Here is a 16665-nt window from a genome sequence, read left to right on the forward strand (position 1 = left end):
TTTCTCTTTAAAAAACAAAACCCTGTGTAATATAACACACACACGGAAAAGCACATGAATATATAGCTACAGTTTAATGAATAAGTCAATGTCTGTATAAGTACCACCGAGGACCAGAAATAGAACAGATGCTGCTGGCATCCCGGAAGGGCTGCCCTGCCGTCTACCTGCCCCAGCCGCACTCCCTTCGCTCCCTCATGACGTACCATTATGCTGGATTTATAAGTAATAATTTCCTTGATTTTCTTTATAATTTTTACATGGTTCTTTTGCTTGATCTGACTTGAGTTCACTGCTTTGGTGATCGGTTCATTTACTCTAAATTTTGGTAAGAAAACCATATTTTTAAAGCTCCAATTAAATTGTCAATACATTGCTTTTTCTTTTTTCTCCAAAAGGCATATGTAGATGCATATGTAGGTCGCAGAAACTTTTATCTTGCTTATGTGATTTTTACAGATTATATGGTTATCTGCAGGGAATTAATACTTATATTAGCAAAGATTTCTTTGTCTAATGTATTGCAGCCTTTAAACAACATTGAGGGGAAGAGTAAGATATTAATTATAGCAAAAATCCTTGAACAACATGGATGAATTTTTTTTGTTTTTGAACTTCACATCTCACTTATCATGTAAGATTCATAATGGTCATTTAGATTGCCTTTGAGCTATTATGAACAGTAGTAGTATAAAACTATTACTGCTGTATAGTATATATACATTATATACATAGTATTATACTACTACTGTATAGTATATAAATATATATATATGTATATATATATATATATACTACTACTGTTCATAAGAGCAGCCAGGAAGATCTTTGTAGAATACAATAAAATACTGATGCTTTTTTGGTGTGTGTGTGTGTGACTACGAAAATTTTCTCTGGCAGAAAACAGAATAAAAGATACATGCAATATTAAGAAAATCAATCACGAACATTCCTCCTAAACTCAAAGCTCCTAAACACAAAGCTAAGAAGCAGATAATCAACTGTTTATGAATTTTTCTATTATTGGCAGCAGTTTCTAAAATTTTAAAAAATCAGAGATGAAAAGCTTAAGATAGAAAAATCCCATGCATCTGATACATTCTCGACAAGTATTTGTTCCTGAAGTGTTTCATCCTCTCGTTCCAGTTCACGAGTGTCCCTTGGATCTTGCCATCCCTTGAACCACAGTGCATGGTCCTTCCTCCACCGCCAGACCTCCCGTGGGGACCCCAGCACGTGCTTCCCGTGCACCTGTCTCCCCTTTGAACTGGGGACCACAGCCTGCTGACTCTCAAGTCTCCTCTTGGCCGGTGTGCTGATGCTGGCCTTGCCATCTCCATGCTGTCCTTTCCTTGGCTCTGGGATACCTCACCTCTCTTTCTGACCTGATCTTGGCTGCTCTTCTCTGCACCATCTCCCTTTCCCCATTCCTTACACACCAATATTGCGTACTCGAAATTGTCATTCATCTTCTCTTCACTCCCTAATGCTCCCATGCATCTTCAACAGTTCTATGTGGATGATATCCCAAACTCAGTTTCCCTGAGCTTTAATACAGTCGGTCTATTCTGTCTTTATGGTGGGTCTTTATCTTCTGCTAATGCCACTAACTCAGTTTACGATGGATGGAATCCACCATCTTCTGTTAGATTTTCCCCACCATGACTCCATTTTCTGCATTTTTGAAAGGTGACCTTCTTACAGTGGTTCAAGATTGAAAATCCAGCTTCACCTGTGGCCCTCCCTCCCCACCCAGTTTCCCTGATGGCTACTTCTAGGTCTGTCAGTACTTCTTATTTTCTATTCTCTGCTGCCTGGACTAGGTTTCTGGAAGAGCCTCCCCATGATTTTACTTCCCAGCCTAAAACTCTTCTTTACCACTGTGGTCTGGTCTGAAGTCATTCTGGTCCCCATATGAAGTTCACACTAACCACACGAGAACCCATGTTCACTGTTTCTAAACATGGGTACCTTTTCGTGCCTTTTCTCATTTGATTTCTGTTTGCATTGGCCTTCCGCCCATTCCTCCTATGTCCCAAATGTGTCGGGCACAACTATTGTTCAGCCTTCAAAGCCCCTGGGTACCCAGCACCAGTCAGCAAGAGATACAGAAAATTTGTGTCCAGAGTTGTAAGATTACGGACACTGTAGGAAAATATAGTTTCAAGAAGGGGAAAAATCAAAGGATAATATTGTTAATTGTGATTAACAACGATTCAGGGAAGTCCACTTATGACATTTCTCGAAAGAGCTGCCTCCACTCGTGATTTCCAATTCTCCCTTCCCCCTTCACCCAGTCAGGCTTTTGCCTCCATCACTCCATAGATCTGCTCATCATCAATGGCCCCCAAGTTGTGAAACACAACAATCAGTCCCCAGTCCTGCTCCTTCTCATCTTAAGTGATCAAGCCAACCATGCTGGAGTCATCTTCAGCCCCTCTCTTTCTCTCAACCCCTAAGCCAGCGTACGGCGTCCTTCACAACCTGCACAGAATCGACCACTCCTCGTGTCTTCCACAGCTGCCATGGCGGCACGCCACTTCCATCTTTGCCTGGATGACTGCACAGCCTCTGGGCTGGTCCCCCTTATTCTTCTCATGCTCTCCTCTAGCCTCAGTCTATTCTCAATGCACCAGTCAGAAGGAGCCTGTTGAAAATCAAGTCAGACCATGTCACCCCTCTGATCCCAAACCCATCTCACTCAGTGTAAAAGTAACTGTCTTTGCCTTGGCTAACAGGCCCAACATCATCAGATCGGATCTTCTGGTCTCCCTGCTCTGGCTCTTTTTACTCTAGCCACTCCTGGACATACATAGCCTGTTCCTTATGCCTGGAGAGCTCTTTCACGTCTTTCTCAATGTATTTTCTAATACATTATTATTGTCATGTTTATCATCTGTCTCTCTCAGTGTTCACTGATGTATCCAAGGCTAGTGTTCACTGAGATATCTCAAGCACCTACAATGGTGCTCGGCATGTAATAGATACTAAATAAATACCTGTTGAGCAAACTGAAGAAACTTTTGAGAACAGAAGTTCTGTGAAGTGGTGATGACCTAACTAGTTTACATGGACCCAGAAGCAAATGTATGTGAAGAAATTGAACCATAAATGTAAAATAGTTTGGAATTTATCCAAGTTTCTATTCCTACAGAACATAAAAATACACCTATCTGAATACTTTTATTTTCATATTTAAAATAAGACACTATGTAGGATACAACATGGACATTTTAAATATCAATACATAATGACCATGACATCTTCAAACATTTATAAGTACTGACCATTCTTAAGTATTAGTAAATATATTGTCAACTCCAGCATAACACCAGATGATGTACAATTTGAAAAAAAGAGCAAAAACTGGCTAGTGAACTCATTAGTAATAACTGACAAACCCATATATTTCACCTATTGATACAGTAAACAAATACAAAGAAAATAATATATAATAGTATATAATTTTAGTAAATACAGTAAACAAAAAATACTGTGAAATTGAAAATATAACTAGTACACAAAAAGCATTTTTCTATTTCTATGAAGATGATTCTTAGAGCATTAATTCTGGCATATTGCCATAGGTTTTTATTTTTATTATTTTATTTATTTATTTATTTTAGATTTTATTTATTTGACAAAGAGCTCACAAGTAGGCAGAGAGACAGGCAGAGAGAGAGAGAGAGAAGCAGGCTCCCTGCTGAGCAGAGAGCCCCATGTGGGGCTCGATCCTAAGACCCTGAGATCATGACCTAGGCCGAAGGCAGAGACCTAACCCACTGAGCCACCCAGGGGCCCCTGCCATAGGTTTTTAAATGAAATGGCTAATCTTTCAAGGTTCTGCATATAAGCAAACATAAAATTATTTATGGTTTAAAACTGTAATGGTTCCAAAACAAGCGTACAATTGGAATATGCAGAATGATTTTGAGGGCAGGGTGGGGGTGGTGTCCATATTGTATATAAATCAATAAAAATTTAAAGAAGTGCAATTCAGTTTTCCTTAATTAGATTTGGAATTACCCTGGCTTTTCAAAATTATAATCTTTAAAATGAACCAAAATCTTCATTAATTTTTTCAGTGAGTCTGAGCACAGCAATTTGGCCTGGAACCTCTTCTCTGAACATGAAATAGTAAATAATCAATCTATATGTTCATGTATCTCTATAGCAAATCATATATATATACACACACATATATAATATGTACATATACATCACATATACATATATATCAAATATACACATGTTACATATATTTTGTGTTAAGCTTTCCTTAAGATAAATATCATGAGATGAAAAATAAACCTTCTTTACACCAGAAAATAGACTGATACTAATAACATAAGCAGGCTTTGCCATGTAGATTAACATTTATCTAACTGAAATATTATCTTATAAATTAGTTTTAGACACTAATGGAGTAGAGGAGGAGCTAGGGAGATTATTTATATAAAGAGTTGGAAGATGCTACACACTAAGCAGTAGATTTATCTTTTTAATTACCTTGCTTAGTCTTATAATACAGTTAAATCTTTTATTACCTAGGGCATGATGACTGGTCAGTAGCAGGAAGGCAGCTAGGAATGCACGGAGCAGAGGGAAAGGCTGGTTTCAAGGACATACATGCTGTGACAACTGAGTAACCAAATATATCCTTATTCACAGTATTGTCACTGACAAATGTCACCACAGCCTCAAAAACACAATGACATAAATTTTTTTTTTTACTGCCGTCTACTAGTTCTCTACCATACCAGTTTTAGTATGAGCAAGGCCCACTCAAAATGGGCTTTAAACTAGATGTGTTCCCTCTGAAAATGACAATATTTCAAAATAGAAATACTCTGGGAAAAAGAAATGCTTACAGTAAAAGACATACAGTAAATTAACCAGGTACAACTTCAAGAGCAAGAATTATATTTACAGGTTTGAAGTGGAGTTTGTATTCACTTTTGCCTTTAATTGCAGTGATTTAGTGAAGTAGCAAAAACAGTGAATCACATTAAAAAAAATCAAAGTTCAACTTACACTCAGCCCTCTGCTGGGTTTTTAAAAATTTAATGAAGAATTCTTTCAGTAGAAGATTCATGAAGATTTTGTATTTCTTTTAAGTATCTTTCAAAAATTACATCACATTTTATAAATTAAACATATAAAAATGTTTTTTAAAAGCCAGAATCAGGTGGGAAACTCTATTTCTGTTTCTCTCTTTTTAAAAGCTCAATAATAGGGGCACCTGGGTGGCTCAGTGGGTTCAGCCTCTGCCTTAGGCTCAGGTTATGATCTCAGGGTCGTAGGATCCAGTCCCACATCGGGCTTTCTGCTTGGAAGGGAGCCTGCTTCCTCCTCTCTCTCCCTCTCTGCCTGCCTCTCTGCCTACTTGTGATCTCTCTGTCAAATAAATAAAATCTTAAAAAAGTAAAAGCTCAGTAATCTATTTGTAAATTTATAGACCAAAACGTCATTGTTGGCATTTGTTTCACTGCACATATGCCCGTATGTCCTTGCTAGGAGCCCAGAGTGGGTTGGCTGGGAACTAGACCACACAGCCAACGGCAGTTTTGTTATTTCAGTAGCACAGAGCACATACGTATGGCTAAACAAATAAATCTTCACGCCTCTATTTTAGTTGTATGACTGAAGGCTCTAGGTGTCCTGTAAAATATGTTTTATGTTTACTGAGGGCTTTCTGTCAGTTTGCATGTTAGACTAAAGTAAAATTTAGTGAGTTAGTAAAGATACTATAAATAGGCCAAAAATGTTATGTATATACATACACATATTCTTTTTTTCTTTAAAATTATGCTATCCCTTGTTTGGTAGTGAGCTATACTGAAGTGTTTATGGATGAGCTGTCTGATGTACTGAATTTGCTTTCAAATAGTATAGTAAAAAAAAATGTGCATCTGTGAGCAATAGAAGTGGAGTGGCAAAATATTAATAATTGTTAAAGCTGGGTGATGGCTCCTTAGAGAATCTTTATACTATTGTCTATATCTTCTAAAGCTTGAAATTTTCAATAATAAAAATAATACATTCAAATAAATCTCCATAAAAATAGTAAGGACAAAATAAAGGTATTTTCAACTAACAAAACTACTGTATACTTAAGATATTTTTTAAAATGTCTCTTCAAAACCATTTTTTTGTTTTATTAAAAAATACTTTTTCATTTATTTATTTGACACAGAGGGCGAGCACAAGCACAAGGAGGGGGATGGGCAGGCAGCAGAGAATCAGACTCCCAGCTGAGTAAGAAGCACAATCCCAGGACCCTGGGATCATGACCTAAGCTGAAGGCAGCCGCTTAACTTAGCCACCCAGATACCCTGTTCAAAACCGCATGTACAATATTGTTGCCACAGTGAAAAACTGGAAAGAACTTAAGTGTGAGTCAGTAGTGGCAATGCATATAATGTACCCACAAACCACGGAATAAATACTAGGCATCCATGAAAACAACAACTGTGAAGTGATAAAGGAGGTTCCACAGCAGGGACGGAGCCTGAGTCCATGCTCACAGGTGTGTCTGAATGTCCATCCCTGTTCGGAGTGGTTATCTCTGCAAAGAGGAATTACAGATTTGTTTTTTATTTTTATTTTTTACTTTTCTCCTGAAAGTGTTTTGTATTACTCAATTTTTTTTTACAAGGGTATATTCTAACTTTATATATGACAGAAATTATTTTCTATAACAACATCCATAAATTTTCTCATTATGCTCTTCTTTCTAGGTGATGGAATGATATAAAAATTATCCTAAGTCTTAAGTAAATCAAAATGGGAAATGGCTGTAGTTCTAAAAAAACAAAACAAAATAAAACAAAACTATGAAATCTGGAATCAATTTTTAAAAATGAAAATTAGAAATTTTAAGGCAATCCAGCACACACTTTTTTCCTTAGTCACCTATTGAGTGCATTAAAATATAAGTCAAAGACTACATAAAACATAAGATGCTTAAAAAAATAGGAACAGAATTAAGTACCTTTTAGTTAATTGAAATCAGGCTGAAATTCTATTACAGAAAGAAACAACATTTATAAGAAAAAAGAAAATGTTTTCTAGTTTGTTCACAGGAATTTGAATTGAAAATAATCCAATAATTCCACACACAAAAAAGTATTTGTTGATATTTTAGTCTCAGAATAAAACAGATGGCAGAATGGAATAAAATGCAATTTCCAGATGCATGGTTTGTGAATTCAGTGCCTTCAACTCAGCATTATCAGCTAAATCTCAAGTTTCACTTTAGCTAGCACCGCAATTTTGTGGAGTAAATTTTAACTTAGTGATTAACCTTTGAAACATCATGTAAGGTTAATTATCTTGGGGAGAAGTCCCAAAGGTACATGTTCTGATGGTTGTGGAATCTTACATCTTTAGGCGGTCTGCTATTGCTATGCCCTCTTTTTAGTCTGTTTGACCACGGAGCAGTGTGGGAACCAGCAAGCAGTGGGACCTCTCACCACCTCATCCCTCTGTGGGGGCCTTTACTATTTATGTACAGTCCTTATTCAAGTACTTCACTGTTCCAATATTTCCTATTTCCTTGCTGATGATAAGGCTTCAAGGAATTTAAAAGTATCTCCTTCTTACCGAGAGGTCAGAGACCCCTAAACGTGGCAATGCCAATTCAGATCATGTAACAAAAATCAATCAGAATGGATCACCTAACTTACCTGCTGGACATTTCCTCCCTTCCCATCCAGGTTCTGAGCTTTCGGGATGACGACAGATTTCTGAGGTTTTGATGTGTCCACATCAGGGACCTGTATTCAGAATGAAGAATCACACTTGGTTAAACTTAATACTTGCACTTGTGTTAAGGCAAGACCCTCTGGTTCTTATTGTTTCTAGATGATCTGGGGCAAATCATTTAAATATTTATTTAGGTGTCTGAAAGGCCTTCAATATGATAAATACCCCAGATTTTTTTTTTTTTTACCTTGTTCCCAGAGAAACTGGACTGTCCATATTGCAGAGTATTGGAATAAAGTCTTTTTGAAGTTTTTGAAGATTCTTGACACAATTTTCTTTTAGACCTATGGGTTGTTTGGCTTATCAGTTTGTGATCACTTACATTAACTTTTATACTTTGATTTACTGATTGTTGCTGTAGTAGTTGGGGATCTTCCATTTCTGTGTCTGATTCAAAAATGTGTGGTTGTTTCTTTATTTTTCGTGACTTGTGTCCTTCCCCTAAAATTTGTGTTATATATTTGTTTGTTAAATGTTCTTTTCCATTCACTTGGAACTCAACAGCTCTGTTTATTACACCTGAACTGTTATCTGACATCTGAAATGCTGAACTATCAGACAGGTATTTACTTTCATTTAAACTCACAGCTGATGATTCTTCATTAAGAGGGGGATATTTTACCATATTTTCACAGGACCCAGTGTTTTTTTCTTGTAGTCTACAAGTATTCTGATTTAAATTTCTAGCATTCATCTGAATATGATGATTAGGTCTTTTTCTAACAGCTGGATCTAAGTTCAGTTTGTCATTTTGCATCATGCTACTTTTAAGTGAAAACAATTTAGATTCTGTAACAACATGCTGTTTTCTTTTCAGGTTGCCAGGTTTTAAGATAATTTTATTCGTTTGTAATGACTGATTCTTGAAAACTGGTATGAATTTTGGGGCAGTATTATTCTGGGGGCTAAAATTTGTGCCTTGAACTCGAATCTTCTCTCTGTTGGGCTTTGGTACTTCCAAGTGTATTTGGGGTGCTTTGTCAGACCGGGATTTCTTTCTATTCTGGACAGCTTCTTGCCGGAGGTGTGGAGTTGAGGACACCCCCGGCTTCTCCAGGTGGCTGCCTGAAAGCTCCACCTTGTGGTGCGTGACTACTGAACACAGTTGAAGACGCTCAGCCACAGCAGGTCTTGGGGAAGGGGCCTGAGTCAGAGAGAACTTGAACATCTGTTTAGTGGTCAGATTAGGTGCCTTGACTTTGTTTTCCTGAAAGAACAGAGATTAGGAAATTTTTAAAATGTCAAAATGTTCTTAATGGAAAAGAAAAATATATATAAAATATCAAAATAAGAATATGAAGTAACACTACAATATATAATACAGCAAAAACCACACAAAAACCAATGAGCCTTCTTGAGGAAACATGTACACTCCTAACGGTTTGCGTCCTTGTTAAGATACAAACCTTTCAAAATATTTTAGATGAAGGTATGTTCTACGTCCTATATAAATCCTATGAAAACTACAGTTAGCTATCCATTGTCGTCCAAATAGATCCGTGCTGCTCTCACTGAGAATCTTTCCCTTTTCTTTATATTCTTTCCCTCAACTTCCTAAGAATATGCTATCAGGTATTTGTCACCAAAAAAAATAGTAGTAAAAGGTGGTGTTCTTACCAGCATGCGTGTTCCACCACCTTATGGAGATACTAGATTCTTTGAGGGCAGGAATGATGAGGTATTTATTCTTTTATCCTTCACATTTTTTAAGAGACTTTATTTATTATAGAGAGAGCTCATGAGAGCACAAGTGGGGGGAGGGGCAGAGGGCAAAGCTTCTAAGCAGACTCCCCACTGCCCAAGGCAGGGCTTCATCTCATGACCCTGAGACCATGACTTCAGCTGAAACCAAGAGTTGGTTGGTCAAAAATAAGCCACCCAAGCACCCCTATACTTCACATTCTTAAATCGTTCACAGTTACTAAAAAATGCTTGCTCCAAGAAATTAAATGAATGGAAGAAGTGGTTGCATCTATACTAGGCCTTTAAGAGTAAGTAGGAGTTTGACTAGAGGACACTGGCTGGCTATGTCTTGATCATTTTGTGTTCTCATAGTCTAAAAAAGTGCTGGTACTTGGTAGCAATTCAACAAGAATCTGTCGGACTGACTCAAAGAGTCAGACAACTCAAAGACAGCCAAGTGTTCAGTCTTTTTTTTTTAAATTGTGGTGATATAAATAAAACATAAAGTTCCAGTTTTGATCATTTTTCAGTATACAATTCAGTGGCATTGAATAAATTCCTTATTGTACTCCTGTTGTGTAACCATTACCATGATCATTTCTACCACTTTTTTTTCATTCCAAACAAACTCTATAATCTTCAGCAATTCTAGTTTTCTTTCCTTGCAGACCCTGGGGACCTCTATTCTACTCTCTAGGTCTATGAATTTGCCCTCTCTAGGGCAAGTGGAATTATACAATATTTGTCTTTTTGTGTCTGGCTTATTTCGCTCAGCATGTTTTCAAGGTTCATCCATACTGTAGCAAGAGACAAAATTTCCTTTCTATGCCTTAATAATATTTCATGATATAGAAATCCCACATTTTTTCGATCCATTCACCCGCTGATGAAAGTGTTTATAGTCTTGTAAAATACGTATCTATTGAGTCCTAGAGTCTGTAAAAAAGTGACATGTGACAATAATGTGAAACATGGGATGGAAAGTTCTTTTCTCATCCTCCGACATCAAAAACAGTCACAACTTGAAATAAAATTTTTAAAATTTCTAGAAATATTCTGCAAACCAGAACAATTGGCTTGCCCCTCTCCACTATGGGAGGTTCGGTTACTGAGCAGAGCTGAGAGGTGCAGAGTGTTAGGAGATAGGAGTTGGAAATAGGCAAAGAAACAGTGAGTGAGTGATCCGGTTATTACGCAGAACAAATCACACTAAAACTTCGTGATTCAAAACAATAATTAAGTCCTCTCTCTCACAATTCTGGGAGCTGATTTGGTTTAGTAGAGTCTCTCATGGAGCGGTAGTGAGAAGACCCTGGGGCTGATGTCATTTCCTCACTCATGTGTGATGCTAGATGCTGGTTGTAAACTGGACTAATTTTAGGCAGCCCCTCACGTGGTCTGGGATCCCAGAGCATGTGTCCTGAAAAGACAGCTTCCACCTGACCTAGCCATGGAAGTCATGAAGCACCACCCTGTCACAGTCCTGCCCAGACCCAGGAGGAGGGAACACAGACCGTCTACCTTGAAACAGCATGAGTGTTGTCACTGGTCACAAGGGCATGTAGATGGATAATCTTGAAAAATGGGAGTACATGTCAGAAAGCATGCTGCCTCTAGCCAGAACTCACAGCATCTCTCACAATCCACTAACTTTGCTGTTAGTGTGCAGGATGCAGTTTAGGATCAACTAATCAGACACATACATTATTTGGAAGGAAGAAGTAAGGTAAAGCCACACTTCTGCAGTTTCTGTTCAAAAGTTCAATTATGAATGTTTTTGGTTTTTCAGTTGCAGAGTTAGCAGAAGCCAAGTATCCAACTCATTGTCTTTGTACGCGTCCAGAAACAGCTTAAGGCACTCATTCTCCTGGACCAAATTAGGTAAATATACCAAACGCCCTCCCCCCACACAGCCTTTCCCTGCCCACAGATGTGACCATGGGGAGAAGAACAATTCTCAAATTTGAAAGAAATTCTATCTTGAAGAGATGTTTTATCAGAAGTAACTAGGCCATCTTAAAATATTTAGGTAGACATTTTTTCCATTTGATGAAAAAAGCCTTCAAGAACTAAGCCATTTTTTTGACTCCTGCATTTTACAAACTGTAGTAACTTTTAAATAATGTATCTACTACTTGAGGTTCCAAAAGAAAAACTCATTCTAGGTAGATTCACATGAGTCTAGAATCACTTGCATTCTGACATAAAACTTATGTAGAATATTGTCTGAAATATGTTTATATTCATACCCTGTTTCATCTTCATCTGTCTCAGAAACATACCTGATGAAAATAACTTCCAAGGGCTTGTATGGCCCCTTAGCCTGTTGATGTATTATTTACTCATTCTTTCAACTCCTAAAATATAGTAAATAGCCCAAAGGGTGACACCTCTAGGTTTATATTCAAAATTTATAAAAAGACTACATAAAGGACAATGTAAACAGCAGATGAGATCATAAATAATTCATGGAACTTAAAATACTTAAATGGTCAACAAACCAGAGCTTTATGAAGTCATAAATCAACAAAAATCTTATTTTTTACTGTATTATTGCCATTATTCTGCCAGGCCACTGGCAAGAGTGGCTAAGTACAAACATCTTATGTAACTTGGTACATTAATATAAATTGTAGAGGAAAACTAAAAGTCCTAACATATATTTAGATATGAATGGATGTCATTTAATGGAGTCCTTGAATTAAGGTAATGGTTAAATAAAACTTGATGACTGACCAAAATGACTGATCAAATGTGTTTTATCTATTAAAATCTGGTCCTGTGTATTGCACCACCTGAGTGTTTCTTGATTAAAGTTGAGCCAGAATTCAGTTAAACTTAGATCTACCCACAGGCTTGCAGGAAGTAGGAGGTCTAGAATATGTTAACTGCAAAGGATATAACACAGGAAAGCAACAGATCCAAAATATGGGACATTCTCTAGGCAAAATGGTCTAGTTTTTCCAGCAAATAACAGACATAAAAAAGGGAGGGGGTTGGAATTTTATACAGTAAAAGAGATCTAAAAGGTATAACAACTGAAAGAAAATTTGTGAACCTTGCCTGGATTAGGATTTAAACAAATCCTCTAAAATAAATCTTTGAGATAAACAGGGAATTGGAAGATAGACTGGTATTAGATTATACTAAGGAATTATGGTATGTAATTTTTAAAATTTACTGTCAGACATGTATATTAAAGTCTTCACAGATGAAAGAACATTGTATCTTGGGTTTCTTTTAAAATACTCCAGTTTACTCCCCACCCAAAAACTGGATCAAAGAAGAGCTAGATGACAGGCATATGAGACCTTGTTATACGAATTTCTTTTATTTATCTTTGAGAACTTCCAACAATTAAAAAAGAAAACTACTTTGGTTAAACACTCCTGCTAATTTAATTTTTTAAAAAGTTGGTTAAGCTTTATTAAATAGTCTGATCAATTTGTTTTTCGCTTTTTAGACTGCATGAATCTTAGAGCTGACATGTGGTATAGCAGTAATAGGAACTAACACTGAGAGCTTAGTACTAAGAACCATTTTGGGCATTACCTAACCCTAAAACAAAAAATAAAACACCCCGTGAAGCATGTGAAGGACGTGGTGACATGCTGCTCAGATCCCCTCCACAAAAGGTTTGCTGTCCCTACTTTTGGGAGCTAGCCCTTGCAGAAACTTACCTTACCTAAGGACATGCCTATCCCTGGGTGGCCCAAATCCAATGACAGATGAAGAAGGGGATATAAAGGCCTGGCTATTTGGACAATGCAAAACCACCAGGGTGGGCTGTTTTAGCCTTAGAGCTCCTGGGAAGATTGGCCAAAGCTACCTGATACCTGATTTGCTAATGACTTCTTCTTTTACCCCATCTTTTTTTTTTTTTTTTTAAAGATTTTATTTATTTATCAGAGGGAGAGAGGGGGAGAGAGCGAGCACAGGCAGACAGAATGGCAGGCAGAGGGAGAAGCAGGCTCCCTGCTGAGCTAGGAGCCCGATGTGGGACTCGATCCCAGGACGCTGGGATCATGACCTGAGCCGAAGGCAGCTGCTTAACCCATTGAGCCACCCAGGCGTCCCTACCCCATCTTCTTCCATCCTTGCCTTCCACAGGTATTCCAAATTCAGTCCCCAATAAACATCATGTGTGCTAGACTCCAGAGTCAGCTTCCTAGAGAGCCCAATTTGTAACAAATGTTATTACCACCACTACCATACCCTGTTTTACAAGGAAACTGAGGCATATGGGGATCAAATAACTTGCCTAAGACTATGAACGTAGTATGGATTCCTAGAATCGGAGCTCTTACACACAGATCTAAACTTTAACTAATTTCATGACTAAGAATTTTCCTTTGGGTTTCATTTCTAATTTTGCAATGTATTTAAATGTGTGGCTATGGTTAAATTACTTGGATGCTCTGAGCTTCAATTTCTTCTGCAAAAAGTGGGGAAAAATTCCTTATTCCAAAATGATGAAGATGAAATAATATACATAAAAGAAGCTGGCACCCAGAGGCACTCAATAAAACTGAGTAAGATAGCTTCTTATTGTCAGGAGAACTACAAAGACGAGAATTTCCAATTAAGTGTGATTTTATTTTTTTAAAGATTTTATTTATTAGAGAGAGAGAGAGGCAGCGAGAGAGTGAACACAAGCAGGAGGAGTGGGAAAGGGAGGCTTCCTGTTGAGCAGGGAGCCCGACATGGACTCAATCCCATGACCCTGGGATCATGACCTGAGCCAAAGGCAGATGCTTAGTGACTGAGCTACCCAGGTGCCCCAAGTATTATTTTACTTTTAAGAAGCAAATTTGTACAAGTGTATTATCCAGATTCACTAATTCTAAAATGGACATGGGCTATAAATAATAAGTATTTGATAAGTATATCCAATAAAAATGCATTATGCAATGATGTATTTACTTCTAAATTCCTCAGATTTGGACTTGGCCAGTAACTACTAAAAATGTTATGTCTGGGCAAAATTTTAAGATTCAGTATCATAAGGATATCGATTGGAATTTGTCCGCTCACATTTTTTTAAGATTCATTTATTCCAGAGAGAGAAAGAGCTAGTGAGCAAGCAAGGGGGAGTGGCAAAGGGAGAGAGAACCTCAAGCAGACTCCTTGATGAGTGCCAAGCCTGATGTGGGGCTCGATCTCACAATGTTGAGATTATGACCTGAGCTGAAATCAAGAATGAGATGCTTAGCCGACTGAGCCACCCAGGCACCCCTCACATTCTCTTCTTAGGAAATGGCCTTGCCTATTGGCCCTGATGTCTGTCTAGGCTGCCATGTTTTTACACCATTTAGATGAGGTGTCCTTGACTCAAGGATACCAAATCCACATACTAGCTGGTCAGAGATGATAGATCTAGCCTGGCCTGAAAAGATGAATGGGGCCTATCAGATCCTGGCTCTGGTGAATTTTAGTCGAGGATCATAAAGAGAATAAAGCAATTAGCATACAAGTAAATGCTGAAAAACTGCCATGATTCATAGCAAGTCAATATCATGTGAAAGCTGAAATCATTGGAGCAGTGGAAACTACAATAAACAGAGGACCCAGTCAGGAAAAAAGGTTAAGCAGACACAGAAATATTAATATAATTCATATTACAATTCAAACTGCTCAAATTGTTCAAACTTTTGTCTTTCTCTTTTACAAAAACACACAATTATCACTTATAAGAAAGGTCACTGTTGAAAATTTTAAATTAAATTCCTTATATTTGCTTCTTAAAAACTTCATGTCCAGTTTTATTACCTGTTCACAAAGAAATCTTATTCTAGTGAGTGTGAAGATACATCAGCATGTTTTCCTTGTCAGTATTGCTTAATTGCTCCTACTCCTTTTATTAGTAAGATTTTACTTAGCATATCATCTTACAAGGAATAATGCTAATGAATTAATTCAGTTTCTATAAATGGAACTATTCTATTCTATAATAGAAGGGAGTTCCATTCTATAAATGGAACTATATAAAGGTTTTTTGATCAAGCAGATGCAAATGAAGTTGCAGTTCCAAGTTAACTTGGATTTGCATGAGACAAATATTCCCAAACTACTCTATAAGATCATTTATTCATTGAAAAAAATATAATGAACACCTATTTTGTACCAGGCACTTAGCATAAGAAAATGAATATGATCTGTGGCCTCCAGGAGCTCATGCTAAATTAGAAGAGACTAGTAAACCGCTGTAACTGTAATTCCATGATAAATACAAAAAAGACAACAAATGGCAATGATAAATAGTCAAGTACCATAACAAACAGCTTTAGGGAAACACTGAACTGAAAGAAAAGAATTCTCATACAATGGGTTAGATAATCCCTCACAGAAAGTAAGGGATCCAAGATAAATTCATGCTATGTCTTAGAGAGCTCAGTAGGGCATGAAATCTCTTACCTGTACATGCGGCTTCATTAGTTCTTGTGTGTAGTAGCATGGTTTAGTGGTCATCTTTATGGGGAAGCCACAGATATGAGGCAGTTTAGATTTTAAGTCTGAAACGAAACTTTTCAACACACCTTCCAAATCTACCCTTGGAAAGAATTGTATGGGCTGACTTCTGATGCAGCTCAGAGGGTATCTGAGAAATGTTAAAGAACAGTAGAACAGTTTTTGTACTCAAGAGATAGCAATTTCTTTTTTTCTTTCCAAGATTGATTGATTGATTTGAGAGAAAGCATGCCCATGCACACACCAGCACACACCAGCGTGCGTGCACGTACACGAAAGGGAGGAGCACAGGGAGAGAGAATCTCAAGCGGACTCTGATCTGAGTGCAGAGCCTGCCTCTGGGCTTGATCTCATGACTCAGATCATGACCTGAGCTGAAACCAAGAGTCAGACGTTTAACCAACTGCACCATCCAGGTGCCCCAAGAGATAGCAATTTCTATGGAATTAAAAAAGTATTATAATAGTAACTGTTAAAAAAGCACACACAAATAAATCCTAACTATTTCATATATTGGTTAATTCATATTTTCCAAAACTTAAAGTGTTTTATCACAGGGATCTTGATTCATTCTATTTTAACACTCAAAATCAAGACTGCTCATTGTGTCCTTATTATAGAGCTTTCTACATAGACTGGCAGACTAAGACATTCCAAAAATGATTTATAAGAAGGACACTACAACCTTTGGAGATTATAAAAATAAGTGTTGACACGAAACAATAAAGAGGTTGCATCTCCAAAAGC

At 37.4% G+C, this 16665-nt stretch overlaps 1 protein-coding gene across 1 annotated transcript; it reads right to left on the reverse strand.

Moving 5' to 3' along the window:
- Positions 1-5448: 5448 nt before the first annotated feature.
- On the reverse strand, positions 5449-16010 carry LOC309848146 (uncharacterized protein C18orf63-like). Its single transcript, XM_082699338.1, has 4 exons — positions 15865-16010; positions 7955-8974; positions 7689-7778; positions 5449-6568 (listed from the first exon to the last, which is right to left on the reverse strand). Exons 1-4 carry the CDS (start codon positions 15916-15918, stop codon positions 6563-6565), a joined length of 1170 nt encoding a protein of 389 aa, XP_082555464.1. The 5' UTR covers positions 15919-16010; the 3' UTR covers positions 5449-6562.
- Between the last annotated feature and the right edge of the window lie 655 nt (positions 16011-16665).

The sequence above is a fragment of the Mustela nivalis genome, assembly GCF_964662115.1.
Source record: "Mustela nivalis genome assembly, chromosome: 14".
NCBI lineage: Eukaryota > Metazoa > Chordata > Mammalia > Carnivora > Mustelidae > Mustela > Mustela nivalis.

Excerpts from the sequence above, each read along its gene's own strand:
- LOC309848146 (XM_082699338.1), bottom strand. The coding sequence starts at position 15,918 with ATGACCACTAAACCATGCTACTACACACAAGAACTAATGAAGCCGCAT. Across the intron at positions 8,975-15,864 it reads TAATGAAGCCGCATGTACAG|GAAAACAAAGTCAAGGCACC; the intron begins GTAAGAGATTTC and ends CTGTTCTTTCAG. Across the intron at positions 7,779-7,954 it reads CCAGTTTCTCTGGGAACAAG|GTCCCTGATGTGGACACATC; the intron begins GTAAAAAAAAAA and ends TTCTGAATACAG.